General features: G+C 50.2%; 1 protein-coding gene across 5 annotated transcripts in view; it reads left to right on the top strand.

Moving 5' to 3' along the window:
• LOC129479706 (proprotein convertase subtilisin/kexin type 7) overlaps positions 1 to 26,780 on the top strand; it is a 30,014-nt gene that overhangs the window by 797 nt on the left and 2,437 nt on the right. The window contains exons 2-17 of one of the 5 annotated variants that reach the window (XM_055273266.2): positions 1,353 to 1,472; positions 1,965 to 2,444; positions 3,464 to 3,598; positions 4,492 to 4,657; positions 5,809 to 5,899; positions 7,071 to 7,125; positions 7,610 to 7,748; positions 8,517 to 8,617; positions 12,065 to 12,232; positions 12,646 to 12,753; positions 13,237 to 13,339; positions 22,784 to 22,940; positions 23,783 to 23,877; positions 24,687 to 24,780; positions 25,049 to 25,166; positions 25,490 to 26,774. In XM_055273266.2, the coding sequence (XP_055129241.1) occupies positions 1,977 to 2,444; positions 3,464 to 3,598; positions 4,492 to 4,657; positions 5,809 to 5,899; positions 7,071 to 7,125; positions 7,610 to 7,748; positions 8,517 to 8,617; positions 12,065 to 12,232; positions 12,646 to 12,753; positions 13,237 to 13,339; positions 22,784 to 22,940; positions 23,783 to 23,877; positions 24,687 to 24,780; positions 25,049 to 25,166; positions 25,490 to 25,849 (2,358 nt within the window). In that variant the 5' untranslated portion in view covers positions 1,353 to 1,472; positions 1,965 to 1,976 and the 3' untranslated portion in view covers positions 25,850 to 26,774. Of the gene's footprint in view, positions 1 to 1,352; positions 1,473 to 1,964; positions 2,445 to 3,463; positions 3,599 to 4,491; positions 4,658 to 5,808; positions 5,900 to 7,070; positions 7,126 to 7,609; positions 7,749 to 8,516; positions 8,618 to 12,064; positions 12,233 to 12,645; positions 12,754 to 13,236; positions 13,340 to 22,762; positions 22,941 to 23,782; positions 23,878 to 24,686; positions 24,781 to 25,048; positions 25,167 to 25,489; positions 26,775 to 26,780 lie in introns of those variants that run through there. The other 4 variants (XM_055273265.2, XM_055273272.2, XM_063635540.1 and 1 more) reach the window with 4 other exon arrangements.

The following is a 26,780-nucleotide window of genomic DNA, read 5'->3' as shown; positions in this document are numbered from 1 at the left end:
CGAGGCCGACGGAGGGGGAATCGGGAAACTGACCCGGTACCTAAGCTGGCTTCTAGGAGCCGGGTGTGGAACAGCGAGGACAGTCGCTTGGGAGCAGGATCTTGGACTCTGGGCTGCCCATTCTCTTCTTCCTTGTCAACTAAGAGCTGTAAAGAGAGGCCTAGCCGTTGGGAGAGGTTGAGACCTGCTTTCAGAAGGCATTTAAGGTTCCTTTCCCAGAAGCCTGGGGGATAAAAATGCTGCTCTGCCACTGGGAGACAGAAGGAGCTCCTGCTTCTCTTTCTTCCGGACATCTGTGGTGGGATCTACTGAGTCTGAAGGAGTCTGCCTGGAGGGGCCACTGTCTGGCTAACAAGGGTTTTGTTTGTTTGTTTGTTTGTTTACTTAGTAGAGTATGCAGACTGGGGAAGTCACCTAAATATCTTGGGAGAATTGAGGCTCCCGGGGGCAGGGAGGGATTGAGAGGGAATATGCCTGGAAACCTAAGGGAAAACCAGAGGAAGAAATGTCGTATGAAGATTTTTAGAGGTAAAGGAGAGGTGGCCTAAGTTCTCCTTTCCAGGAAGCCTTTCAGTAATATTCCCATTTTTCTGGAATGCTTTGAGGTAGAGCCGCTTGGGTGTGTGTCTGAGTACTAAGCCCTGCCCCAGGGTGGCCCCAGTGGAGAGCAAAGGCTTTTAAAGGAGCCCAGCCACCATAGTTACACACACGTCCTGCCACCCCATTTGTCTGTCCCCCAGTTCTAACTTGGCCCTTTTTTTTTGAGGGCTCCTGAGACCAATTCCCTGGTTCTGTCAAACCCAGGCAATTGGAGTCCCAGTCTGGAGCCTGAGTCCTCACCTTGAAGTCAACCTCCTGAGCTCAGTACAGGAGTAGCTGCTTAGTGAGGTTCTCTCGTCATTCGTTCTCTCCTGGTTGCCTGCTTGTCCTTGGTGCCTGTTCTGTTTTGTTTGCACTCTCTGGCTTTCCCCGTTTCGCCTCCGCCTCCTCCCTCCTTTCACTTTCCCTGGTATCCTTCTGAGATACACAAATCAGTAAGTTAGCTACCACCTAGACTTCTAGGACGTTATTACCTACTCTTTCAAGAGGCATTTTGATAACAGTATTTTGCTAGGCCTCTGGGGAACAAAATGAAAAGAGGGTGGCATGATAGCACAGGAAGTGGGTTTTCTGTGTGTTATACTGATTTGGCCTCACCGTACCAGTTCTGCGCCAGTCTATGACCGATTTTAGATCTTTGGAAATGACAATTAATGAAGTTTCTTTGGTCCCTGGTCCTGGAGTTTATCTAACCTCTGCTTGTTGCCCTGGGATTGGTGGGACATTATTTCTTCTGTTCTTGGATCCCACAGGTCTATAGCCTTTGCTGAGTCAACAGTACTCCCAGTGAAAGTGATGCCTTTTCTCCATTTGCACAACATGAGTGTGATGTGGTTAGCCAGACCAGGAGCTCAACCTCATGTAGAATCCAGGTGGGCACGGGGCCCTGTTATGGGGAATTAGCCTTGAGGACAACTGGACTGAGGAGTCAGCTAGGGAAAGATTTATGTCCCCTCTAAATGTAGGGGTGAAGGGGTTGTCTCTCCTAAAGAACAGTCACGATGCAGCCAGTAGTTTGTGGAAGCGATGTGTGCTTTGAGCCCTGTGGGTGGCAACAGGGGTTGCTCACAGTGCCTGTGAGCAACTGGACCTCCTGCTGGATTTGCTGGTGTCGTGAGGATTGGCTGTCGTGCTGTGGGAGGCCATCCGCTGGCGTTAGTGCTGGCCCACACTCCACCTGGGGGCTTATCCCTGTTGGTCAGGGATAAATGTGAACAAAAAGAGAGGATCAAATGTTTCATAATTTAAAAGGCATGGCTTAGGGACTTCCAGGGGGAACGCATGGATGGCTCAGCATCTCCCTCTCAGATTCCTGCAGTTACCAGCTCTTTGATCTCTTCCACATCCTTTTTCTTTGTCTGCAGTCCACTGCTCTGATGCCGAAGGGGAGGCAGAAAGTGCCACACTTGGATGCCCCCCTGGGCCTGCCCACCTGCCTCTGGCTGGAATTAGCCGGGCTCTTCTTACTGGTTCCCTGGGTCATGGGCCTGGCAGGGACAGGTGGGCCTGATGGCCAGGGCCCAGGGGGGCCGAGCTGGGCTGTGCACCTGGAAAGCCTGGAAGGTGATGGGGAGGAAGAGACTCTGGAGCAGCAGGCGGATGCCTTGGCCCAGGCAGCAGGGCTGGTAAATGCTGGACGCATCGGAGAGCTTCAGGGGCACTACCTCTTTGTCCAGCCTGCTGGGCACAGGCCGGCCCTGGAGGTGGAGGCCATCCGGCAGCAGGTGGAGGCTGTGTTGGCTGGGCATGAAGCTGTGCGCTGGCACTCAGAGCAGAGGCTGCTAAGGCGGGCCAAGCGCAGCATCCACTTCAATGACCCCAAGTACCCGCAGCAATGGCACCTGGTGAGTCCAGTCCTGCAGTTTGCAATTTCAGGTGTGTAGGTTCCAGTCCGGTTCTTTAGTGGGCTTTTGACTGTATCACTCTTCAGTCACCTCCATCCTTTGCCTGAGGGACCATTTCCCAGTTCTGTGGTGTTTCCCTCAACTCTCCCTCCCTTCTACTGTCTTCTAGAGGCCAGTGTTCTGCAGTGCTCAGGGCACAGATGGTGCAGCCAGGCTGCCTGGGCTCATGGTCCAGCTCTGCCACTTACTAGCACGTGCATTTGGGCAAGCTGCTTAAACTCTGTGCATCAGCTTCTCCATCTGTAAAGTGGAGATTGTAATAGTGCCTACCTCATAGAATTATGGTTAGGGTAAGTGAATGTATACATGTGTAGCACTTAGAACCATGCCTGACACATGGTAAACACTATGACATAAGTGATACGATACTACCATTGGCATAAGAAGTGTATCATCCGGCCCGGCGCGGTGGCTCACGCCTGTAATCCCAACACTTTGGGAGGCCGAGATGGGCAGATCACGAGGTCAGGAGATCAAGACCATCCTGGCTAACATGGTGAAACCCCGTCTCTACTAAAAATACAAAAAGTTAGCCGGGTGTGGTGGCAGGCGCCTGTAGTCGCAGCTACTCGGAGAGGCTGAGGCAGGAGAATGGCGTGAATCTGGGAGGCGGAGCTTGCAGTGAGCCGAGATCGCACCACTGCACTCCAGCCTGGGCAACAGAGCGAGACTCCGTCTCAAAAAAAAAAAAAAAAGAAGTGTATCATCCAACCCTTCACCCTAGCTACCATTTTATCCTGAATCCCCCATGGCTGATGGCAAACTTTCCTAGAATCCAAGGCTGTGGCAGAGCTCTCACCTGCCCCTCCTTGACTCTATTCCCACCTGACCTATTGGTCTGCAATCTCTGTCTGGCTCTTTGGTAGAGGCCGAGGGTGAAAAGGGGCTGCTAGCTATAACTTCATCTCCCTCTGGGCTGTGCTGTATGTCACTGGATTCCTACCCTGTCTGTCTTACAGAATAATCGACGGAGCCCGGGCAGGGACATCAACGTGACGGGTGTGTGGGAACGCAATGTGACTGGGCGAGGGGTGACGGTGGTGGTAGTGGATGATGGAGTAGAACACACCATCCAGGACATTGCACCCAACTATGTGAGTGGCCCTGGAACGACGCCCCTCACCCCCAACGTCTTACCTCCTTCTTGATGTTGCCTCAGTCTTGTCCCCTTTTCTAGAGGTCTTTGGGCCAAAGAAAAGAGCCTGGGAGGTGGGATGGGGTTCATCCTCTCCTTTCCCCAAGCCAGCATTCCAGACTGGCAGTCAAGGCACAGCAGGTGGCGCTAACTCTAAGAGAGCGCAATCCTGCTTTCAGTTCTAGTCCTTTTCTGAGGAGTAAGGAGTGGCCCCTGCAGGCAACTTCCCTCTTGTTGGAAACCCGAGTGCCTTCCTCTCTCTAAAGCGTGGCCTCTAGGGAGCCCTACCTGCCTTTTTTCCAGGTTTCCCAAGCCATGGAGCTGTAGGCACATTCGCATAATGGGCAAGAGAAGTTTGCTGGGAGCTGTGGCACTTCTCAGTTTTGCCCCAGTGTCTTTTGCTCATATCTTTTAGCCAGTGTGGTTTGCTTATTGGGTCCGGGCACGGTGGCTCACACCTGTAATCCCAGCACTTTGGGAAGCCAAGGCGGGCGGATCACAAGGTCAGGAGTTTGAGACCAGCCTGGCCAAGATGGTGAAACCCCGTCTCTACTAAAAATACAAAAATTAGCCAAGCATGGTGGCACACGCCTGTAGTCCCAGCCACTCGGGAGGCTGAGGCGGAAGAATCGCTTGAACCCGTGAGGCAGTGGTTGCAGTGAGCCGAGATTGTGACACCGCACTCCAGCCTGGGCGACAGAGTGAGACTCCATCTCAAGCAGAAACAATGAGAAATGAGCTTATTGCCCTAGCTTCCAGTCCCAAACTCCCATTTCCTTTCTCTCCCTGAACCCCAGGACCTGACCCCCTCTAACCAGTGAATGACCACATGTCACCTCCAAAATATTTCAGAGCCCTGAGGGTAGCTATGACCTCAACTCTAATGACCCTGACCCCATGCCCCACCCGGATGTGGAGAATGGCAACCACCATGGCACGCGATGTGCAGGAGAGATCGCGGCTGTGCCCAACAACAGCTTCTGTGCCGTGGGTGTGGCCTACGGGAGCCGCATCGCAGGTAACTTGTGCTTCCAGCCTAGCCTTGGTAGGCTACTCCTGTGACCACAGTCTTCATTTCCTGCACCCCTCCCTACTCTGAAACGTCTTTATCCCATAGCCCAGCTGACACACATAACATAGAGCAAGGGTAAGTTTATAATAGGTGTCTGTAGGACATATCAGCTCATTGATTTTTCAGTGCAGTGGTGTTTCAAACATGTTTTTCTATTTATAGTTCCATAAATTACAAAGTGTCTTCTTGACGGTTCTTCCTCTGTGATCCGTTATGCCTATGGGGGCAGCCTTTGCGTTTCCCAGCTCTCCAGCTCCCAGTCCCACTGATGCTCATGGGCTGCTCTCCATCCTTTTGGGAGAGCTGAGCAGCCCTATTCCTCCCTGGAGGTGGTTCTGTGGTTTTTTCACACTCAACCTCTGTCCATCAAGGCAGAAGGTGAAGGGAATGCATGGGAAAGCCCTCACCATAACTCCTTATTAGGAGTGCTTGGGAACCTACAAACTGAATAGACTGACTGTATTCCTCTTATACTCCAACAGAGGGCAGTAGCTCTCCATAAATGAGACCACCAGAGAGCCAGCAACCCTGTCCAAGTCCCTTCTCTGGAAGTGCCACAGCACTGCAGCCTGGGCGACAGAGCCAGACTTTGTCAATCTCTCTCTCTATATATATATATTTTGGTAGGGGGGGACAAGTAATACATAAACATGGTGTACAAATGCAAAATGGGCTGGGCGCGGTGGCCACGGGGATCACACCTGTAATCCCAGCACTTTGGGAGGCCAAGGCAGGCAGATCACCTGAGGTCAGGAGTTCGAGACCAGCCTGACCAATGTGGTGAAACCCCATCTCTACTAAAAATACAAAAATTAGCCAGGCATGGTGGCATGCGCCTGTGGTCCCAGCTACCTGGGAGGCTGAGGCAGGAGAATCGCTTGAACCCAGGAGGTGGAGGCTGCAGTGAGCCGAGATCATGCCACTGCACTCCAGTCTGGGCAACAGAGTGAGACTTTGTCTCAAAAAAAAAAAAAAATGCAAAACGTACAAAGAGCATGTAGGGAAAAATAAGTCTCCCACATATGGCTCCCCACCTCCCAGTTCCCCGGCTAGGAGACCAGCATTAGTGAGGAGCTGCTGTGGCCTTCATTGCCTAGGTATCCGGGTACTGGATGGACCTCTCACAGACAGCATGGAGGCAGTGGCGTTCAACAAGCACTATCAGATCAATGACATCTACAGCTGCAGGTGAGGCAGAGCTGCCGATGAGAGGGCAAGAGTCTGGAGCACCTGGGACAAATCCGCCAACAAAAGCCCAACCAAGTGAGCTGACTCAGGCTGGAGCAGGGGTCTCCTCATTGGGTTCAGCTAAGAAGTCCATTGCCTTCATTTCTCTAGATTCCCAGCCACTGGGCTCTCAACCTTAAGCCCCCATCACCCCCGTAATCAGGTTGCCACATGAGAAGCCCTGGCGTGTGCACATTTATTTGTTTTCTAAACTCCTAAGGCCTCTGCAAGAAAGCGGGCTTTCCTCTCCATCCACAGGCCAGCTGAATGCCCAACACCAATCCCCCACCCCACACCAATGCACCACACCTTCAGGACATGGCTGTGCTGGACTGGACAAGAAGGAAATGGGGTTGGGGGCCCCCATGGCATTGATGGCATCTGTTCCTCCCCCGACATACCTCCCTTAAATCCATGACATCATCCACAGGGTACACTTCCTGATAGAGACAGAATAGAGAACTCTTCAGCCTGAGAACCAAGAGCTTCCACAGAAGTTCGTGGGTGCTCTGCCTTCTACCCTACGAGTTGGGCCAGGCGCAGTGGCTCACACCTGTAATCCCAACACTTTGGGAGGCTGAGGCGGGTGGATTGCTTGAGGTTAGGAGTTCAAGACCTGCCTGACCAACATGGTGAAACCCCATCTCTACTAAAAATACAAAAATTAGCCAGGCTTGGTGGCGGGCACCTGTAATCCCAGCTACTGCAGAGGCTGAGGCAGGAGAATCGCTTGAACCTGGGAGGTGGAGGTGGCAGTGAGCCAAAATCGCGCCATTGCACTTCAGCCTGGGCGACAGAGCAAGACTCTGTTTCAGGGAAAAAGAAAAAAAAAAGTCTACGTGTCTCTGATCCCTAGGTCAGGAGATGAGTGACCGCTGTCCCTCTCTGCCACTATGGGCTATGGGGACATTCACAAGGAAAAGAAGAGCCTTAGCACACTTCTGTTTTCCACTTTGGAGAGGGGATGGACCTTTGAGCCCTGTGCCTTTTAATCACGGAAGCCTTTAAGTGGAACCCTTGGGAGAAGCTAAGAGCTGCAGGTCAAAGGGCAGCCAGCTGAGACTGGGAGGCGCTGGGTGGGTAGCCACAGCCTTGCCCTGGCTGTCCCCTCTAGGTATTTATTTCTCAACAGCTGGGGACCAGATGATGATGGGAAGACAGTGGATGGCCCCCATCAGCTTGGAAAGGTAACTGGCCTGCACAAAGACTCTAAGAGACGGGATGCCCTCTTCATTCAGTCCCAGGAGAACTGCTGCAAGTTGACCCGTCTTCCCACTCCACCTCCACGTGCAGTCTCCTTTCAGGAAGAGAACACCTAACGTTGGGGCAGGAAGCCTGGGGGATGTGTGTTCCTAGAGAGGGAAATGGAACAGTGCTTTGAGATTGTTTCCCTTTCATCTTGTCCTCAGCTCCCATGCCTGGCCCCACCCTGTCCTCTGATAAGCGGAGGGTGTCCATCAGTCATCATTCAACTCACAGCTGCCCCACATCCTGGGTCAACTCACAGCTCCCTCACATCCAGGGTCCATCTTCCAATCTTTCCCCCATGCCCAGTGCCCTTTGAACTTTTTTCCTTTTGTTTCTAGAAGGGATGGAGAGGGAGACTGATGTGGTAGGCAGAGGTCTTTCTGTGGGTTCCTCAACTGACACCCTGATGTTTTGACTCCTCAGGCTGCCTTACAACATGGGGTGATTGCTGGTCGCCAGGGCTTTGGGAGCATCTTTGTGGTAGCCAGTGGCAACGGAGGCCAACACAATGACAACTGCAACTACGATGGCTATGCCAACTCCATCTACACAGTCACCATAGGTAGCCACCCAGTGTTTCTGTGCTCCTGTGTGTGTGTCACCGAGTGGTTACGGCATCACACATCTTGTCCCAGCTTCTGTGTGTGCCTAAATATGTGAGCACAATAATCTCTTTGGGCTCAGATAGAACTAGCCCTGCTTGCAGAGGACCTTGGGACTTCCTTAGATGTCAACATACCCTGGGAACACCTTCAAGCCATCATCTGGAGATCACCGAGCTGCCCCCACCCCACTACAGCTGGTTAGGCTTCTGCTCTGGCCTGTCTTTCTGTGGCCACCCTCTGCCTGCTAGAAGCCTCCCCTGACTCCCCACAGGCCTAAATTAAGTGCCCTTTGCCTGTGCTCCCAGTTAGCATGTGTTTATTTACTTACCTGACTTCTGTCTGACTCTAGGCTCCTTGAGACTAGCACTACGGCCTTTTCCATGTGGCCCTGATGCCTGGCACGGGTGTGACCCACAGTAGATGGGAAGTGAATGTTGAAAACAGTGAGCATGTGAATGAATAAGTGGGTATGAAGGTAGAAGGCTGCCAGTTGTACCCCAGAGCCTATTGAAAGAATGGTATTGTGGCACAGAATGCCCTCTGCCACTTGAGACTGCCTGTTCAGAGAGGATCGGGACTGCTCTGAGGGATGTGGGCCACTCAAATCATGTTTCAAACTCAGGACAGCCCCCCGGGATGATAACTCCAAGATAACTGACATTAGCAAGCCCCCGCCACAGGACCCCCTCTTCATCTCATCTCTCATTTCCCTCCTCTGTCCCTAGGAGCTGTGGATGAGGAGGGACGCATGCCTTTCTATGCAGAAGAATGTGCCTCCATGCTGGCAGTCACCTTCAGTGGTGGGGACAAGATGCTTCGGAGCATTGTGAGTGCCTCCCGGGCCCTCCATGGCCTGCCCCTTTCCCACAAGACTTCACGTCTCAGGCATCACAGCGCTTCTCACTGTTCCCTGCTTCCCTGCCCCAATACTCAGGCTCCTCTTCCCCCGCAGAGCTGGATGTCTTAAGGCATGCCACCCTTGGAGGAGTTGACCCAGGGACTCTGAATACATCTTGGGAATGCTTTTATCTTAGAAATTTGGATTTAGGACAAATATACGTACTGTTTTAGAAACTAAGTGTCACATGGGGCCAAACACGGTGGCTCACTCCTGTAATCCCAGCACTTTGGGAGGCTGAGGCGGGTGGATCACTTGAGGTCAGGAGTTCAAGACCAGCCTGGCCAACATGTTGAAACCCTGTCTCTACTAAAAATACAAAAATTAGGCTGGTGTGGTGGCAGGCACCTGTAATCCCAGCTACTCGGGAGGCTGAGGCAGGAGAATCGCTTGAAACAAGGAGGCGGAGGTTACAGTGAGCCAAGATCGCACCACTGTACTCCAGCCTGGGTGACAGAACAAGATTCCTTCTCAAAAAAAAAAAAAAGAAACTAAGTGTCACATGGATTAAACAACTTTTTCACACTCAAGGAAATGCACAAACAACTTCTTTGCAATGTCTTCCTTTGGTAAAATTTGGGCTTTTGCTAATTTCTGTGGACTTAGAAAAAACTCATAATTCCATTGCCCTTCAGCTCTTAGGTAAATACTGTGAGTTCTGGTCATGTGCATCTTCAGAAGTAAAGCTAGTCTGGTGGTGGTTTTTATGGGATGGGTGGGAAGAGGAGTTGGGGAATGTCTCATATCAACACCAGAGAGAGCTCTTTCTCTGGAGCTATAATTGGAGCCATAGCAAATGTGATTGGAGCAGGGTCGTGGAGCTTCTCTAACCTGTGGAACCCATTTAAAGAATTTGAAGACGATCGCCTACACCCAGCTGGGCTTAGCGCCATCCCAGCAGGTTTAAGCCAGGCCTCTAGACCATCTTCCTAGAGCTCCCTGCCTGTCCCTGCCACATTACAACCATGTAATGTGGGCATAGGAGGCTCTAGGCAGGAGCTGGGCTGGAGCCAGGTGGTGTCAAATTTCTCCAGTGGCTGAGTTGGGAGGTCTCTCTGGGGCCATTGGGAATTAGGCTGCTTTGTCTTCCTGCTGGGTCAAATTTATTTTCCAAAACTAAAATTTTGTTATGCCAATAAATGACTTCTGGTCAACACAATGTTCCAAGGCTCTGTGCCAGTTGACCCCTACTACCGTCTCCCCCCAGCCCCAGGGAGAAGAGAAAAGGGAGTGGACTAAAGCAGAGAGGGAAGAGAGGCTGGGCTGTGTGCACAGAGGGCACCCACTGCAGGCCAGGCTGGGTTAGGAGGAAGGAACATACCAAACTCCACCCTCTAGCAGAACTCTAGGGAACCCAGCTCGCCCTGCCCAGGCCAGGGACCTGAGAAGGTTCTACAATGTAATTATTACTCTTGCTCTGCTGTACCTGGCCTTTCTCATCTTAACTCACCTCAGCTTCTCACCCTCACCACCCTCTTCCATCTGAACTGTAATTTGCCCAGAAATGAAGAGAGAGTGTGTTTAGCAGAGTTCCCATCTTTGGAATGTCCTTGCCATGGAAACTTCTTGTTGCCAGTTTCTAGTCAATGACCAGGGCAGCTGGGTGGAGCTGTCTTTCTGAGGGCAGAGGCTGGGGGCATATGCTTCCCACCATTTGGCTCCCTGGGGAAGTGAAGCTTCTCTGGACTTTTCAATGCCTGCCTGCGGTTCCTGCCACCACAGGCAAGTTCGTGGGCTTCACAGCCGCACTTCAGACTATCACTGCAAGGCTGTTTCCTTAACAGGAAAAAAAAATCAACCCGCTCCCTTGCATAAACCAGGCTCCCACTCTCATTGAGACTACCACTTGGAGAGTGCTTTTCCCTTTTTTTCTGGGAGTGCGCCATGGCTGGGTGAAAATTACATCTCTTGGCAGCTGCTGTAACAGCTGGGAGGGAAGCAGTGAGTACAGTGGAGAAAGGGCAGCTCTTGGCAGAAGTCGCCACCCTGGTATCTGACCCAGAAGGGAAGTTTGGAAGAAAGAGATTCTCTGGTGTTAGCACTGACACCATGGGCCAACGATCCAAGTGCCATAGAGTGGAGCAGATTTAGGCAGGGCCCGCCTCAGCTAAACCCTCTGAGTCTCCAGGGGTGATGACAGCCCAAAAAGAGCTTGGTGCCAGGCAGACACTGCCTCCCCTTGCCCCATTCTCGCTCCCCACCTCAGAACCACACGGAGAGAAGGGGTTTCATGGCATCTGGCCCAGAGCAGTGAGGCAGCTTGTCCTGTTGAGAGCTGTAGAGCCGGGCAGGCGGGCCTTATAGACACTGAGTCCAGGCAGGGCTCGGGGGTGGGCAAGGACACAGTCCTTTCTTGCTGGAACACACTTCTTGTGTTCACGCTGACATCATTCCAGCCCCTGTCACGGAGCTGCCAAATTGGATTTCCTTGAATAGTGCCGTCAGTGTTGTCCCAGCTCCAGCTGGGCCCAGTAGCTCCCCTGGCCACTTCCTCTGTCTAGCTTGCCTGTGGGGGTTGAAGGGTTTGGAGTTGGGAGTTGGGATAGAAAATTTAGGAATGGGAGCAAGAATATTAGGAGCAAAAATCGGGAGGCCCCCCCCATGGTGGCTCATGCCTATTAATCCCAACACTTTGGGAGGCCAAGGCAGGAAGATTGCTTGAGGCCAAGAGTTCGAGACCAGCCTGGGCAACATAGTGAGATGCTGTCTCTACAATAAATAAGAATATTAGTGTGGTGCAATGTTACACGCCTGTAGTCCCAGCTACATGGGAAGCTGAAGCAGGAGGATCACTGGAACCCAGGAGTTCGAGGCTGCAGTGAGCTGTGATCTTACCACTGCCCTCTAGCCTAGGCGACGAGGAAAAAGAAAAAAGAAAAGAGTTGGGAAATCCTTATCTGCATTGGATGGGAGCCCTTTCCTATCTCTGCCTCCTTTTGCCAACAACCACACCCTCAAAAGTGACTTTTATTATCTTTGTCTCTGTTCTCCAGACATTCTGTTAGGAGGCCAGGACGGTTAGGATTTCCTTTGCCCTGCCCTGCTAATGGGTCCTTCTCTGGTCGAAGATTCAGCTCTAACAAAGGAAGGGTCCACCTGAGAGAGCTGTTCTGAGGACCAGCCCTGTATCTTCCCCCCGTAACAACTTTGAACTCAGTCTCTAGCTTCTTTTTTAAAAATTATTCTTTTTTTATTTTTTAAAGATGGGTTCTCACTCAGTCACCTAGGTTGGAGTGCAGTGGCACAGTCATAGCTCCTGTGCTCAAGCAATCCTCCTGCCTGGGCCTCCCAAGTAGCTGGGACTATAGGTGCACACCACTGTCCCCAGCTTGAACTCAGTCTCTAACCCACTTTCTTTTCCTGTTCCACTTCCAGGTGACCACTGACTGGGACCTTCAGAAGGGCACTGGCTGCACTGAGGGCCACACGGGGACCTCAGCTGCAGCGCCTCTGGCAGCTGGCATGATAGCCTTAATGCTGCAGGTGCGGCCCTGCCTCACGTGGCGTGACGTCCAGCACATCATTGTCTTCACAGCCACCCGGGTGAGATACCAGCAGGTAGACAAGTGGCCTCCAGAGTTCGGGTGTCAGGTGGCTTTAGATTCTCAGTGTCCCAAATGTTAGATACTAAGTCTCTTTCAGAGTCCCTTTCAGAGTTGCATATGTAAAGAACAGTTGTGGGGACCCCACAAAGACCACAGGCCTAAAGTCATTTTATCTGCAAAGGAGAGCTCTGGCTGCGCCTCCCGGCCCCGTCTCTAGAAGCAAGCCAGTGGGGTGGTGACATCATGGGCTTTGACCTTTTGTCCCAGCTTCCCTTGAGGAATCCATTCCCAGTAGCCACAGTGGGAGAGCGTGGACTGGATCAGCCAGCAGGGCAAGCAGGGAAACCAGAGTCAGATTGTTGAGACTACACTGGCAATGCAAGAGACTAACCAGGACCTCTGTCCTTTCAGTACGAAGATCGCCGTGCAGAGTGGGTCACCAACGAGGCAGGCTTCAGCCATAGCCACCAGCACGGTTTCGGCCTGCTCAACGCTTGGAGGCTCGTGAATGCAGCCAAGGTGAACAGGTGTTGGCCGGGCAGGGTGCCCTGTGTGGAGTGACCAAGGGTCGGGGCTGAATGCCCAAAACGTTGCCTGGGATATCATAGGTGCCTAGTAAATGTTCATTCAGTTCATTGATTCAACCACTTCAACCTTCATCCCAGCTGATATCCATTTTACAAATGAGAAAGGCTCAATACTATCACTGAAGTTTCCAAACTACTAATAGAGTAAATGGGACCTGAGTATGTGTGGGACTCAGGATGCCCTCGTTCCCCTCCTCCATCCTGGACACAGCCATTTCCTCTGGTTCCTTAGCTGGGGGCTGTATGGAGCATTCCAGCGAACAAGCAGGAGCCAAGGGCTGAAGGTGATGAGGAGTGGAAAAATAAAGATAGCTAAACCTTCAAGATCGTATTGACAAGGGCGTGTGTGTTTGTGAGAATGTGGGTGTGATCATTCTTGTTTGTTGATTTGCCATCCCCTCCTTTCCTTTCATAGATCTGGACATCCGTCCCTTACTTAGCATCCTACGTCAGTCCCGTGTTAAAGGAAAACAAGGCGATTCCGCAGTCCCCCCATTCCCTGGAGGTCCTGTGGAATGGTAAGTAATCAGCACAAAGGGGGTTAATCTTAGGCCTGAGGTTTGGGGCCGGGTGACAAGGAAGTTAAACTCGTCCTCCCTGCCAGATTCTACCCCCTTTCGGAGCTGAGTTCCAGCCAAACCTGTGGAGTTTTCTTTGACCATTTTAGGACATGTTACTGCTTCTGAGTTGGCTGCCCCGGCTGCTTAAACAAGACCTTTCTGCTGGGTTCCTAGTAGTGAAAAGGAGCAGCAGAGCAGCTCAGGAGGAAGGCAGGTGGGAGGCATGGGACTGGGGCTTGGGGAGGTGAGGCGAGAGCTCAGAGAAGCTCCTGTGACTTCCATGCTAAGATCTTGCCAGAGAACTCTGGTCAGTCCTTGGGTGTCTGCATGAGGTAAAGGAGTTAGGCATTTCTTCCTTTGATTCTCCGGCTTATCTAATAGAGAGTCAGATGCGGTCTGCTGGGGATGGACAGAGGGTCTGTAGAAGTCTCCTAGGCTTTAGTGACCCATCCTCTGCCTCCGCCTCCATGGTGGCCAGCGTGAACCAGGATTGTCTGAAGGGGCTGTATCCTCTAAGCCAGCGACCTGGTTTTATGTTCAGGCGGACGCCCTCCCTAGAGGAGCGTGCAGCTGGATCAGGATGCTTATGCAGAGGACGCCCTGTCTGCACATTTACCAGCGTTTTCCCTACCCCCAGCTCCTTGGGGGATTCTTTTTCCTTGAGTCATTCGCTCCTTTTTGCAAAGGAAGTATGCTATGCTTAGTGCCCAAACCAAAACTGTCTTCACTTTTTCTGTCCTAGAAAGTGATCAATCGAGAGCCATGGCAGGAGAAGGAATGGCCAGAGAAGGTTGCTCAGAAGGGAGGATGAGGGATAGTTTCCCTCAGGTGGAGGTTTCACTGAAAAGAATTGAGTTTTCTCTCTCCTAACCACGTCCAGCACTTGCCCAATTTCCCTCAACGTGGAATGAAACCCCTGGGCCAGTCACTGCATTTCCCGTAAAAGGAATGTTATCTTGGAAAGGGCATAAAGCATCAGCCAAGTCAGAGAAGTTCAGAAACACTTCCAGGAATGCAGTTCATTTGGAACCCCCTGGCTTTGCACTTGCGTGTCTTAGAGATAGTGTGCCTTCAACTTTACCTTCCATCCAGGGCTATTTCCCGTCGCATCTGTCAAATGAGGGCAGTGACTTAAAAGAGTAATATGTTCTCCCCAGCTTCGTCATCCTCTGCTTCCCGCTGACCAGGGGACATTGCCACAGAATGTCTACCCTAGGCATTGAGGCATCTGGCAACTGCTTGCTTGTCACTAAAAAGTAAGAGAAAGAAGGACAGATTGTCTGGGTGGAGAGGAGTAGGAGATGGCCTAGTGGAGAAAGCAGGATTAAGAGAAGGGAGGGAAAGATTTAGAGAGTTTGGCTAATGGAGCCCTTTACCTGTTGGAAGGGCAGCAAGCAAAAGTTTTACCAGAGTTTTGCCTACCCCCAGCTCCTTGGGGGATTTTTTGTTTTGTTTTGTTTTGTTTTTGTTTTTGTTTTTTGCCTTGAGTAATTTTGACATGCAGAGTTTTTCACAACTTTTTGCAAAGTACTATTTTCATTGGCTTTTCAGAACCAGTGAAGTTGTCGTCTCCTCCAACACGGCCACATTTTCCTCTGAGCAGACAAAACAGAACAAATAAGTTTGCGGGCTTGCTTGGAGGTTGAAGGAAATAAGTCCAGTTAAAATGAGAGTTGAGCCAGGTGCCCTGGCTCATGCCTGTAATCCCAGCACTTCGGGAACTTTGGGAGGCGAAGGCAGGCAGATCACCTGAGGTCAGGAGTTTGAGACCAGCCTGACCAACATGGTGATACCCCATCTCCACTAAAAATACAAAATTAGCCGGCTGTGGTGGCTCATGCCTGTAGTCCCAGCTACTTGGGAGGCTGAGGCAGGAGAATCACTTGAACCCGGGAGGCAGAGGTTGCAGTGAGCTGAGATCGCACTATTGCACTCCAGCCTGGGCAAGAAGAGGGAAACTCCATCTCAAAAAAAAAAAAAAAAAAAAAAAAAAAATGAGAGTCGAGCAGCTCAGTCCCAGGCAGTCAAGAAACCCCTTCTATAGCCAAGTTATGGTTGTTTTCCACCAGGACCTGGTTGATTCAGTGTCTGGGGGCTGGAAAGTGAACTTTTTATAAAGCAGAGGGAGCTGAACATCCCTGAGACAGAAGAGGAGGCGAAATACCTCTAAGACTCTAGAGTAGCATTGTCCCAAAGAATTTTCTACAATGATGGAACTGTTCTATGTCCATGCTGCTCAGTTCAGTGGTCACTAGCCATCTGAGTCTATTGAACATTTAAAACATGACCAGTTGGCCGGGCATGGTGGCTCACACCTGTAATCCCTTTGGGAAGCCGAGGCAGGAGCATTGTTTATGTTCATGAGTTCAAGACCAGCCTGAACAACATAGTGAGACCCTATTTCTACAAAAAACAAAATTATCCAGGTGTGGTGGTGCATGCCTCCTGGGAGGCTGAGACAGGAGGATTGCTTGAGCCCAGGATGTCAAGGCTGCAGTAAGCCATGGTGGCACTACTGCACTCTCCATCCTGGGTGACAGAGCGAGACCTTGTCTCAAAAATAATAATAGGCTAGGCGTGGTAGCTCATACCCAGCCTATAATCCCAGCACTTTGGGAGGCCAAGGGCGGGGGCGGATCACTTGAGGTCAGGAGTTCAAGACCAGCCTGGCCAACATGGTGAAACCTGGACTCTACTAAAAAAAATATATATATATAATACAAAAATTGGCTGGGTGTGGTGGCTCACGCCTGTAATCCCAGCAGTTTGGGAGGCTGAGGCGGGCGGATCACAAGGTCAGGAGATCGAGACCATCCTGGCTAACACGGTGAAACCCATCTCTACTAAAAATAGAAAAAAATTAGCCAGGCGTGGTCGTGGGTGCCTGTAGTCCCAGCTACTCGGGAGGCTGAGGCAGGAGAATGGAGTGAACCAGGGAGGCGGAGCTTGCAGCGAGCCAAGATCGTGCCACTGCTCTCCAGCCTGGGCGACAGAGTGAGACTCCATCTCAAAAAAAAAAAAAACATATATATCTATATCTATATCTATATCTATATATACCTATATCCAGATATAGGTATATATAGATATAGATATACAAAACTTAGCCAGGCATGGTGGCACATGCCTGTAGTCCCAGCTATTCAAGAGGCTGAGGCAGGGAAATTGCTTGAACCTGGGAGGCAGAGGTTGCAGTGAGCACTCCAGCCTGGATGACAAAGCAAGACTCCATCTCAAATAATAATAATAATAATCATAAGGCTAGTATGACTAAGGAGCTAAATTTTACTTTTATTATACTTCATTTTAATTTAGATAGCCATGTATGGCTAAGGGCTACCATATTGAGAAGTGCTGCTAAAGAGCAAGACTGATTTTTCTCTCTCCCCACTGACAGGAGGTTATGAGGGAGAGGGGATTGGGGCCTCTTGGGGTTTTTAGATCTGACACTGGTCTGAAATCTCTACCTGAGGGTAGGAGGGAGAGTGGGGCTCTGGAGGAGTGTGTTATTCACACTCAGAGAGTCTGTGATTGGAAGGTGCCTGAACACCCACTTGCACCTCTCCTTTTGTTGTCGTTTGCAGTCTTGAGGATACTGGCTCAGCCTCTGCCTATGCAGTGAGTCCTGTTCCTTCTCTTTTCCAGGTCTTCCCTCTTTAACCAACATTTCCCTCTCTGCTGATTCTTCCTTTCTGCCTTCAAATGCAAGTCCCTGCCACCTCCACCGGGAAACTTTTCAAATGAATGAACTGAAGCAATTTCTCCCCTTTGTCACACACTCCCTCTGCCACTGAAGACTTGCTTTCTTACTCATAGTGCCCCTTTCCTCACCGGTTCAGGGGCTGGTTCAGAGTTCATCCTTTTTAACATTCTTGTCGCTCTGACCCTATTAATGAGGGCTTCGTTGCAACGTCTCTCCTCCTGTAGCTTCTGTGGCCTTCTTGGCTCCATAGCCCTCCTCTCCCGTCTCTGCCTGAGGTACTTGTTTCATACTCCTGAACTGTGAGTGTCTTCTAAAGCTTGTTTCCTGACTTTTTCCTCAGTCTACATCATCCTCCTTGACAGTGCAGCTATGTTTATGACCTTAGCTACCACCTCTCCACAAATGAGTCCTCGACCTAAATCTCTTATTCTGATCCTTCACCAGTGGAAAGGATAGAAACTAGAGCATAGCTTCCATAAGATTATGGGCAAATAGTCCAAGCACGGTGGCTCACACCTGTAATCCCAGCACTTAGGAAGGCTGAGGCGGGCGGATCACGAGGTCAGGAGATCGAGACCATCCTGGCCAACATGGTGAAACCCCGTCTCTACTAAAAATACAAAAAAATGAGGTGGGCATGGTGGCGGGCTCCTGTAGTCCCAGCTACTCGGGAGGCTGAGGCAGGAGAATCGCTTGAACCTGGGAGGTAGAGGTTGCAGTGAGCAGAGATCATGCCACTGCACTCCAGCCTGGTGACAGAGCAAGACTCCGTCTCAAAAAAAAAAGATTATGGGCAAATAGAACCCTGGCATCTTCTGGGACAGAGAGTGACTATTGAAAAACATTCCAATTTACCAAAGGCCAAATAATAAGATGCTTTTTATGTGCCAAGCACTGTTCTCAGCATTAGCTCATTTAATGCATTAACTCATTTAATTCTGGTAGAGAGAGTTCTAGTGTACTCATTTGCACTGCCACCCAAGTCCCCATCCACACCAAGAAGTAAATGGATGTAGCATGCCACTGTACACTGCAAACGCAGACAAGCACTCCTTTTGGGATTCTATTCTGTTCCATAACATGTCAATTCTCTCCTGTAAGCCCCTTCTCTGCCACATCAATGCTCTCCTCTAACTATGCCATAAATATTTTCCATCATCTTTCTGTTCCTAAATCACTGTGTGCTGTTGATATTCCACCAATACAGTACACTTAACATGTAGAAAAGTTTAGATCTATCACCTCTCAAAAGCTGGCTTGCTTTCTAAGATTTTCCCATTTATGTCAGTGATTTTCGCATTTATGTCAGTGCCATCACCATTCCCTAGGCCCCCAAACTTGAAACTCAAGAGTTTTTCCTCCCTCTAATATCCCTTGCCTCTTCCCAGGTCTTCCCCAGCCCTTTGCCTTGCAATTTAATCTTTTGTTGTTTTCTGTGAAATATCTCTCAATCGACTTACTCATTCATTCTACAAATATTCGAGGCCTACTTCATCCCAGGCACTGTATTAAGTTCTAGAGACTTGGGGATAAGACACTATTCCTGCCTTCAACGAGCTCACAACCTGGTAGGGAAGACAGGTTTACAGGCATAGTGCATTGTTATAGGCACTGCAACAGGGACAACACAGGTGCTTTGAGAGCACAGCAGAGAGATGTCTCCTGCCACTAGGGAAGAAAGGGAAGGCTTCTCGAAGAAACTGGCAGCCGGGCACAGTGGCTCATGCCTCTAATCCCAGCACTTTGGGAGGCTGAAGCAGGCAGATCGCTTGAGCTCATGAGTTCGAGACCAGCCTCGCCAACATGGCAAAACCTTGTCTCTACAAAAAAATACAGAAATTAGCTGGGCATGGTGGTGCACACTTACAGTTCCCAGCTACTAGGCAGGCTGAAGTGGGAGGATGGCTTGAGCTTGGGAGGCGGAGGTTGTAGTGAGCTGAGATCTCGCCACTGCGCTCCAGTCTGACGACAAAGCAAGACTCTGTCTCAAAAAAAAAAAAACAACTGTGATGTAATTATTTTGTTAATGTGGAGGGGATGACAATTGGGGAAAAGGTGTGGCATGATTTGTTAGATTCTCATCTGCCATAAATGAAAGTCAACACATAATGTCTCAAATTGATAAGCCATGAAATATCCATAATGCTTACTGTTTAGAAACACGAAAGTAGATCCCAGAAGAAAACAATTCAAAACAATAAAAAAAAGTTTGCTTCTGGGGAGTAGATGACAAAGGTGGTAGGGAATTGTTTTTTTCATTATAGGCACTCTAGCGCCAACTTACATTTAAATTTATGCATACTATTTTGATAGAAAAAAATGTCAAGAACAACTGGGAAGGTAAGAAGTAGCCATCGTGAATCTAAACAGCTTTCTCAAGAATTTTGACAATAAAGGAAAATAAATAATACATATGTAGCCTTAACATTAGCTAGGTACCGTTCTGAACACTTTAGGTATATTAACTATTTAATCCTCGTCTCAACCCTATGAAGTAGGTACTATTACTGGCCCCATTTTACAGATGAGGAAACAGTTCTCACAGCTAGTAAGTGGCAGAGCTGGGATTAGAACCCAAGCCGGGTGGCTCCAGAGCCCATGCTCTTAACACTGATAGGTGGAAGGAAGTGAAGAGTTGAGAAAGGGTTTATTTGTTTTTGTTTTTCATTTGTAGTAGGAAAGGTGCTAGCAAAAAGGTCTAGCCAAGAAGACGGATAATCAGGCCGAGCCAGTGTTTGACTTTTGCCAACTATTGCTGTGAAAGGACAAGAAAGCGAAGGGAGCTTGAGAATGTAAACACACATGTTGGATGAGCCATGGATTCTCAGCCAGTTAGGAGAAAGGAGCTTGAGGGGTTGTGGGAAAATGAGGGGGTCAAGAAGAGAGTGGGGAAAGTGGAAGGAGAGAGGTTGTTTTCAAAGAAATGGGACATTGGCCTTGAAGAGGTGACAGATGGAATTATAGAAAATGAGGCAGGGTGTGGTGGCTTACGCCTGTAATCTCAGCACTTTGGGAGGCCAAGGCAGGTGGATCACCTAAGGTCAGGAGTTCGAGACCAGCCTGGCCAACACGGTGAAACCCCGTCTCTACTAAAACTACAAAGATTAGCTGGGCATGGTGGCACACGCCTGTAATCCCAGCTACTTGGGAGGCTGAGGCAGGAGAATTGCTTGAACCCAGGAGGTAGAGGTGGCAGTGAGCCAAGCATCTAGCTACTGCACTCCAGCCTGGGTGACAGAGCTAGACTCCGTCTCAAACAAACAAACAAACAAACAAACAAACAAACAAACACCCCTGTCCTTGCTCAGTCATCTATAATAGCTCTTAGTTGCTTATTTAAAACAATTTTTAAAGCCCTTCCCACCCTAGTTACCCAGCTCCTACTTTCAGTGCCTCTCTGAGCTACTGTGTCTGTAAACTGAAGGTATTGCACTCTGCCTTGCATATTGGAATAATTTTTTTTTTTTTGAGACAGGGTCTCACTCTGTTGCCCAGGCTAGAGTGCAGAGGCACAGTCATGGTTCACTGCAGCCTCAACCTCCTGGGCTCAAGCCATGCTCCCACCCTCAACCTCCTGAGTAGCTGGGACTACAGGTACTTACCACTAATATCCAGCTAATTTTTTTATTTTTTGTAAAGATGATGTCTCCCAGGCTGAAGTTATCCTCCTGCCTCAGCCTCCCAAAGTGCTGGGATTACTGGAGTGAGCCACCATGCCTGGCCTGGAATAAATTAATGGAAGAAAGGGTGCTTAAGGCCGGGTGCGGTGGCTCACGCCTGTAATCCCAGCACTGTGGGAGGCCGAGGCGAGCGGATCAGAAGGTCAGGAGATCGAGACCATCCTGGCTAACATGGGGAAACCCCGTCTCTACTAAAAATACAAAAAAAAAAAAAAAAAATTAGCCGGGCATGGTAGCGGGTGCCTGTAGTCCCAGCTACTCAGGAGGCTGAGGCAGGAGAATGGCAGGAACCCGGGAGGCGGAGCTTGCAGTGAGCCGAGATCGCGCCACTGCACTCCAGCCTGGGCAACAGAGCAAGAGTCCGTCTCAAAAAAAAAAAAAAAAGAAAAGAAAGAACGGGTGCTTAAAAAAGAATTGTTCTCGGCCGGGTGCAGTGGCTCACGCCTGTAATCCCAGCACTTTGGGAAGCCGAGGCGGGTGGATCATGAGGTCAAGAGATCGAGACCATCCTGGCCAACATGGTGAAACCCCATCTCTACTAAAAATACAAAAATTAGGTGGCCATGGTGGCGTGCACCTGTAGTCCTAGCTACTTGGGAAGCTGAGGCAGGAGAATCGCTTGAACCCGGAAGGCAGAAGTTGCAGTGAGCCAAGATGATGCCACTACACTCCAGCCTGGCAACAGAGACTCTGTCTCAAAAAAAAAAAAAAGAATCGTTCTCATTACAGCCTAATTTCTTAATAGTCCCCAGTTGAGTCTTCCTCTTCAGTAGTTTTTTTGTTTTGTTTTGTTTTTTTAATAATTGTAGATTTATAGGAGGTTTCAAAGAAATGTACAAGAGAAGTCCCATGCACCCTTCTCCCAGTCTTAATCTTTCACACAATTAAAGTATAATATCAAAACCAAGAAATTGACATTGGTACAATCCATAGAGCTTATTCGGAGTTCACCAGATATACATGCTGTCAATATTTGTATATGTGCGTGTGTAGCTATATGCAGTTGTACCACATGTAGCCTTGCATAACTACCACCACAACCAAGATCTGGAAGCATTCCATTATCACAAGACTCCTTTGTGTTACCCCTTTCTGGCCACACCCATCCCCTCCCCTGTCCCTGTCCCCTGGCACCCATTTATCTATTATCTATCACTGCAGGTATGTTACTTCAATTAACATCACGTAAATGGAATTGTGTGCTACGCATCCTTTTTCTTTTTTTTTTTCTTTGAGACAGGGTCTTGTTCTGTCACCCAGGCTGGAGTGTGGTGGCATGAGCATGACTCACTGCAATCTCCACCTCCCAGGCTCAAGCGATCTTCCCACCTCACCTTCCCCGGTAGTGGGACCACAGGTGCACACCACCACGCCCAGCTATATGCTTCTTTGGAGATTGTTTTTTTCACTCACATAATTTCATTGAAATTTATCCACCAGCATTTTTTAAAAATTAACTGTGCATCGTCTTCAGTGAGATGTGTGCATTTCGTCTTTGTTCACGCCTTTTCCACTGCCTAGAATGCCCTCTACCAACCCTCTCTACCAATCTGTATCCATTTCCTTCAGTGTGTCTCACTGCTGGGTGCCTAAACCCATCTGACTTCTCTTCCCTTATCAATTATGTATATTTCCCATGCCATATCATTTTCCACTTGCAGGTAGGAGACAGGGACCATGCCCATCTTATCTTTATATTCCCAGCATCTAGTACGGTGCCTGGGTACTGTAGGAGGTACCCAGTAAATAATTTTTTGGATGAATGAATGATTGAGGTTGCTCTACTGGATTCTTATACTGTGTCTTGGGTATGTGTTGTCTTCCCAACTAGACTCGAAGCTACGTTGTAAACTTGAGAGCAGCAACTCCATTCCATTTACTAGTATAGGCGAGGTCCCAGTTAGGGTTGCCGTAGATGTTTGTATGTGGCTTCAGTGAGCGTGTGTCTTTGTGTACCTGGGGGTGAAGTGAAGGTGTGTTTGTGGGCTGGTTTCCCAGCTGCCCAGCCTGACTTTCCAGTCAGCAGGATGGACCTGGAGATGTCGGGGCTGAAGACCCTGGAGCATGTGGCAGTGACAGTCTCCATCACTCACCCACGGCGCGGCAGCTTGGAGCTGAAGCTGTTCTGCCCCAGCGGCATGATGTCCCTCATCGGCGCTCCCCGCAGCATGGACTCGTATGTACACCCGCCAGAAGCCTGAGCAACCTTTTCAGCAAGGGCCTTTCCAAGGAAAAGAAATGGGAGAAGTAGATCCTGGCACTGTCCTAAACTACTGTGGCACCGGCTATCCCTGGCAGCTGGAAGCCTTTTGTCACATATCTTCTTCAAGTGCTAGGCCCTGCACCTCACATACACATTCTCTAATCTTTCTAAGAACCCCCTAGATTAGACTTTGTAACCTCCTTTTACAAATGAGGAAAGTGGCCGGGCGTGGTGGCTCACACCTGTAATCCCAGCACTTTGAGAGGTCAAGGCAGGAGAATCACTTGAAGCCAGGAGTTCAAGACCAGCCTGGGCAACAAAGTGAGACCCTGTCTCTACAAAAAATTTAAAGATTAGCCTTACAGGCCTTTAGTCCCAGCTACTCAGGAGACTGAGGTGGGAGGATCACTTGAGCCCAGGAAGTCAAGGCTGCAGTGAGCTGTGATCATGCCACTGCACTCCAGCTTGGATAACAGCGTGAGACCCTCTCTCCAAAAAAAAAAAAAAAAGAAAAGAAAAGAAAAAGAAAAAAAAGAAAACAAGTCATGGAGCTAGTAAGTGCCCAAGAGAATAAGAATAAACCTAGATCCGTGGCACTCCAAGCCTGTGCGGGCTCCACGCTTGCTTTTTCCACCACACCACGTTAATACAAGTTCCTCCTTCCATGAGACCCCAGGGGCAAGGGGCACCTGAGAAGCCCTCGTGGCACCCTCCCAAGTTCTTTCCACGGCTACTACAGTAAGAAAGTGTTGCTGGGGGGAGGTCAGCTGTCTGGTCCACGCCTTCCACCTGTTTCTGCTGTGTTCTTTCCGCAGGGATCCCAACGGCTTCGATGACTGGACCTTCTCCACTGTGCGATGCTGGGGAGAGCGAGCCCGAGGGACCTACAGGCTTGTCGTCAGGGATGTCGGTGAGCCTCGTGCCCTCGCACCAGGCCCTGCCTTTTCTGCTTGTTATCTGGTCCCTCTGCATCTCAGAGTCCCCACAGAAAGTGTCCCGTGTGCAATATATAGGGTTGCCATTGGACCAAGAGGGTTGATGCCAAGAGTGTGCGCCATCCATGAAATGGGCATTGCTATCTGAAACTGTTCATTTATACTACCTCTCATATTCCTTGGAGGAGTGACCCATCCGTTTCTCCTCAGGATAGCAACAAAAAGTCCTTGTTGAAACCACATTTCAAGTCCTTTTACGTATAACCATCCTTCGGCCAGCCCCGGTAGGCAGGTAAGGGCAGGACTCATTTCAACATTTTTTTTAAACTGGCCCAGAGGTTTGAGGTGACTTGTGGAAGGTCACCATATCACTGAAGGCCACAATATCCATGAATTGTGAATATCTTCAGTATCAGCATATAGACTGGAAATTGAGCTCAACCCTCCCATCCTCCAGTCAAGTTAGGTATTCGCTAGGCCAGTGATTTTCAAAGCTTTCTTTAATTTGGTAGAAAGACATTTTTTTCCAATCCCAGCGGAACCCCCAAAATATGGGAGAGAAAAGCAAGACTGCTTTGGAATACAGCCTTTTAACCCTTTCCATCACTAAGGGCACCCAGCGAGGCCCTTCTGCAGAACCTGGGGTCAGTGGGACACAGTGAGGCAGCTGCTAGAGCAGACCATGTGGCCTGAGCCCCTTTGGGTGGCAGGGCGGGCAGGGCCTCTGCTGTTTGGCATGGCTGACAGAGGGGCGTGGCTCACGAGCTGCCCCTTGCTGCCCTAGGGGATGAGTCATTCCAGGTCGGCATCCTCCGGCAATGGCAGCTGACCCTATATGGCTCTGTGTGGAGTCCAGTAGACATCAGGGACAGACAAAGGTGGGTAAAGCCGCATGTGTCAGAGGGAAGGCCACTCACAGGGGAAGGGCCATCTAGGGAGCCCATCGCCTTCTGAAGCCCAGCTGTGTTTCCCAGCTCCAGCCTCAAGCTGGTAGATGGAGCCCCCGGCTGGGAACTCACAGTCTGGGCCTCTTCTTTTTGCTGTGGGGCTTCCCTGTCTTCAGCTGTAAGGTGGGAAGATGGGTGAGGGCAGATAGTATAGGCACCACAGTCAGTGGGGCATCCTTACCCCTTTTCTTCTCCACAGGCTGTTAGAGAGTGCCATGAGTGGAAAATACCTGCATGATGACTTCGCCCTGCCCTGCCCACCGGGGCTGAAAATTCCTGAGGAAGATGGTTACACCATCACCCCCAACACCCTCAAGGTACTAGGGCCAAGACTCAAGCTGCAGATAGATGGGACTGTCCTGTCTGGGGGATGGAGTTCTTAGTGTGCTTCTCACGGTGACCTGCAGAGTGAAGGACTGGGAAGACCTGGGTCCCAGCAGTGGTTTCATAGCATTGCTCCTACCCTGTTAGCCTAACTCTTACAGGACAGGCCTTGTCGGGGAAGGGGGCAGGGGGAATAGTTTGGGTGAAAAGGCAGTTGCTAGAAGGAAAAAGACTTTCTGAGCTCATTGTCCTGGGCTGAGAAAGGCTGTAGGCTTCGGGAAACAGTGCCTCACTTAGGTGTTTGCCTCGGCCCCAGACCCTGGTGCTAGTAGGCTGTTTCACCGTCTTCTGGACCGTTTACTACATGCTGGAAGTATATTTGAGTCAGAGGAATGTGGCTTCCAATCAAGTTTGTAGGAGTGGACCCTGCCACTGGCCCCATCGGAGCCGGAAAGCCAAGGAGGAAGGGACAGAGCTAGAATCAGTGCCACTTTGCAGCAGCAAGGATCCAGACGAAGTGGAAACAGAGAACAGGGGCCCTCCCACCACCTCTGACCTCCTTGCCCCAGACCTGCTGGAGCAAGGGGACTGGAGCCTGTCCCAGAACAAGAGCGCCCTGGACTGCCCTCATCAGCACCTAGACCTACTGCACGGGAAGGAGGAACAGATCTGCTGACCTCAGGGCCTGACAGTGTGGGACAGGCTCTTCTTTCCCAAAATTAGGGAGCTCTTGAGAGAAAGCAGTTCTGATGCTTACATGTGGAATCTGACGCATCCTCTGACTCCACTCAAAGAGCATGAGGGCCTTCTTAAGATACAAATGGCAGAGGATCGGTGCCAGAGAAGTCTGGTCAGAGCCACAGGGTCTGCCTCCAGCCAAACGGCAGCTTTTGGTGAGAAGTTGTTGGACAGGGGATTGGCGCCCCCCTTTGGGTTGGCCTCCATCCTCATCTCTCTTGGGCCAAGCCGGCTGCCTAGGTCCCCCAAGCATGGGGGACCCCATTCCACAGGAGTTGAGAAGGTGCCTGCCATAGCCAGGAGCGCATCTCTATGGAAACATCACTGGGGCCACTTGGGAAAAGGACTTCGGGGTAGAGGCTGTGAGGAGCCCCTGGACATGTCTGTCCTGAAAACGGCTGCCTCCATTACCCATTCCCAAGATGCCTGATCAGAAGCCAATCATGAATGAACCCCTGGCTCCTTCACCACCACCCCCACAATTGGTATGATGCTGCCGGCACAGCTGGGATACACACGGCTCCCCCAGGCCTGAGCTGCTTCACTAGGGAATCCTGCGGCAGGACTGCAGAGCAGATGGCAGATGCGCATGTTGGAGGAGAGAGCCTTGGGAGCCACTGCACTCCAGTCCTGCCAACACCCTGTCTTCCTCTGCAAGTGCTCAGGGAAATGGCCTTCCCGCCGGAGGCCAGCTATCTGCCTCACAGGCTGTGACTCTTCTCTCAACCTTGGCCTTCTCCCCTCTTCTGAGCTAGTTGGTTGAATTTTTTTTAATGCTTAAGATTTGTTTTTCTCTTTTCACAGCAACATTTTCTTGAATTTTTTTCTGCACAGCTTTTCCAAAATAAAAACCTTCCAAACAATTCTGC

The sequence above is a fragment of the Symphalangus syndactylus genome, chromosome 3, assembly GCF_028878055.3.
Source record: "Symphalangus syndactylus isolate Jambi chromosome 3, NHGRI_mSymSyn1-v2.1_pri, whole genome shotgun sequence".
NCBI lineage: Eukaryota > Metazoa > Chordata > Mammalia > Primates > Hylobatidae > Symphalangus > Symphalangus syndactylus.
Note: the sequence above shows the minus strand (reverse complement) of the source record. Positions and strands in the feature narration are given on the sequence as shown.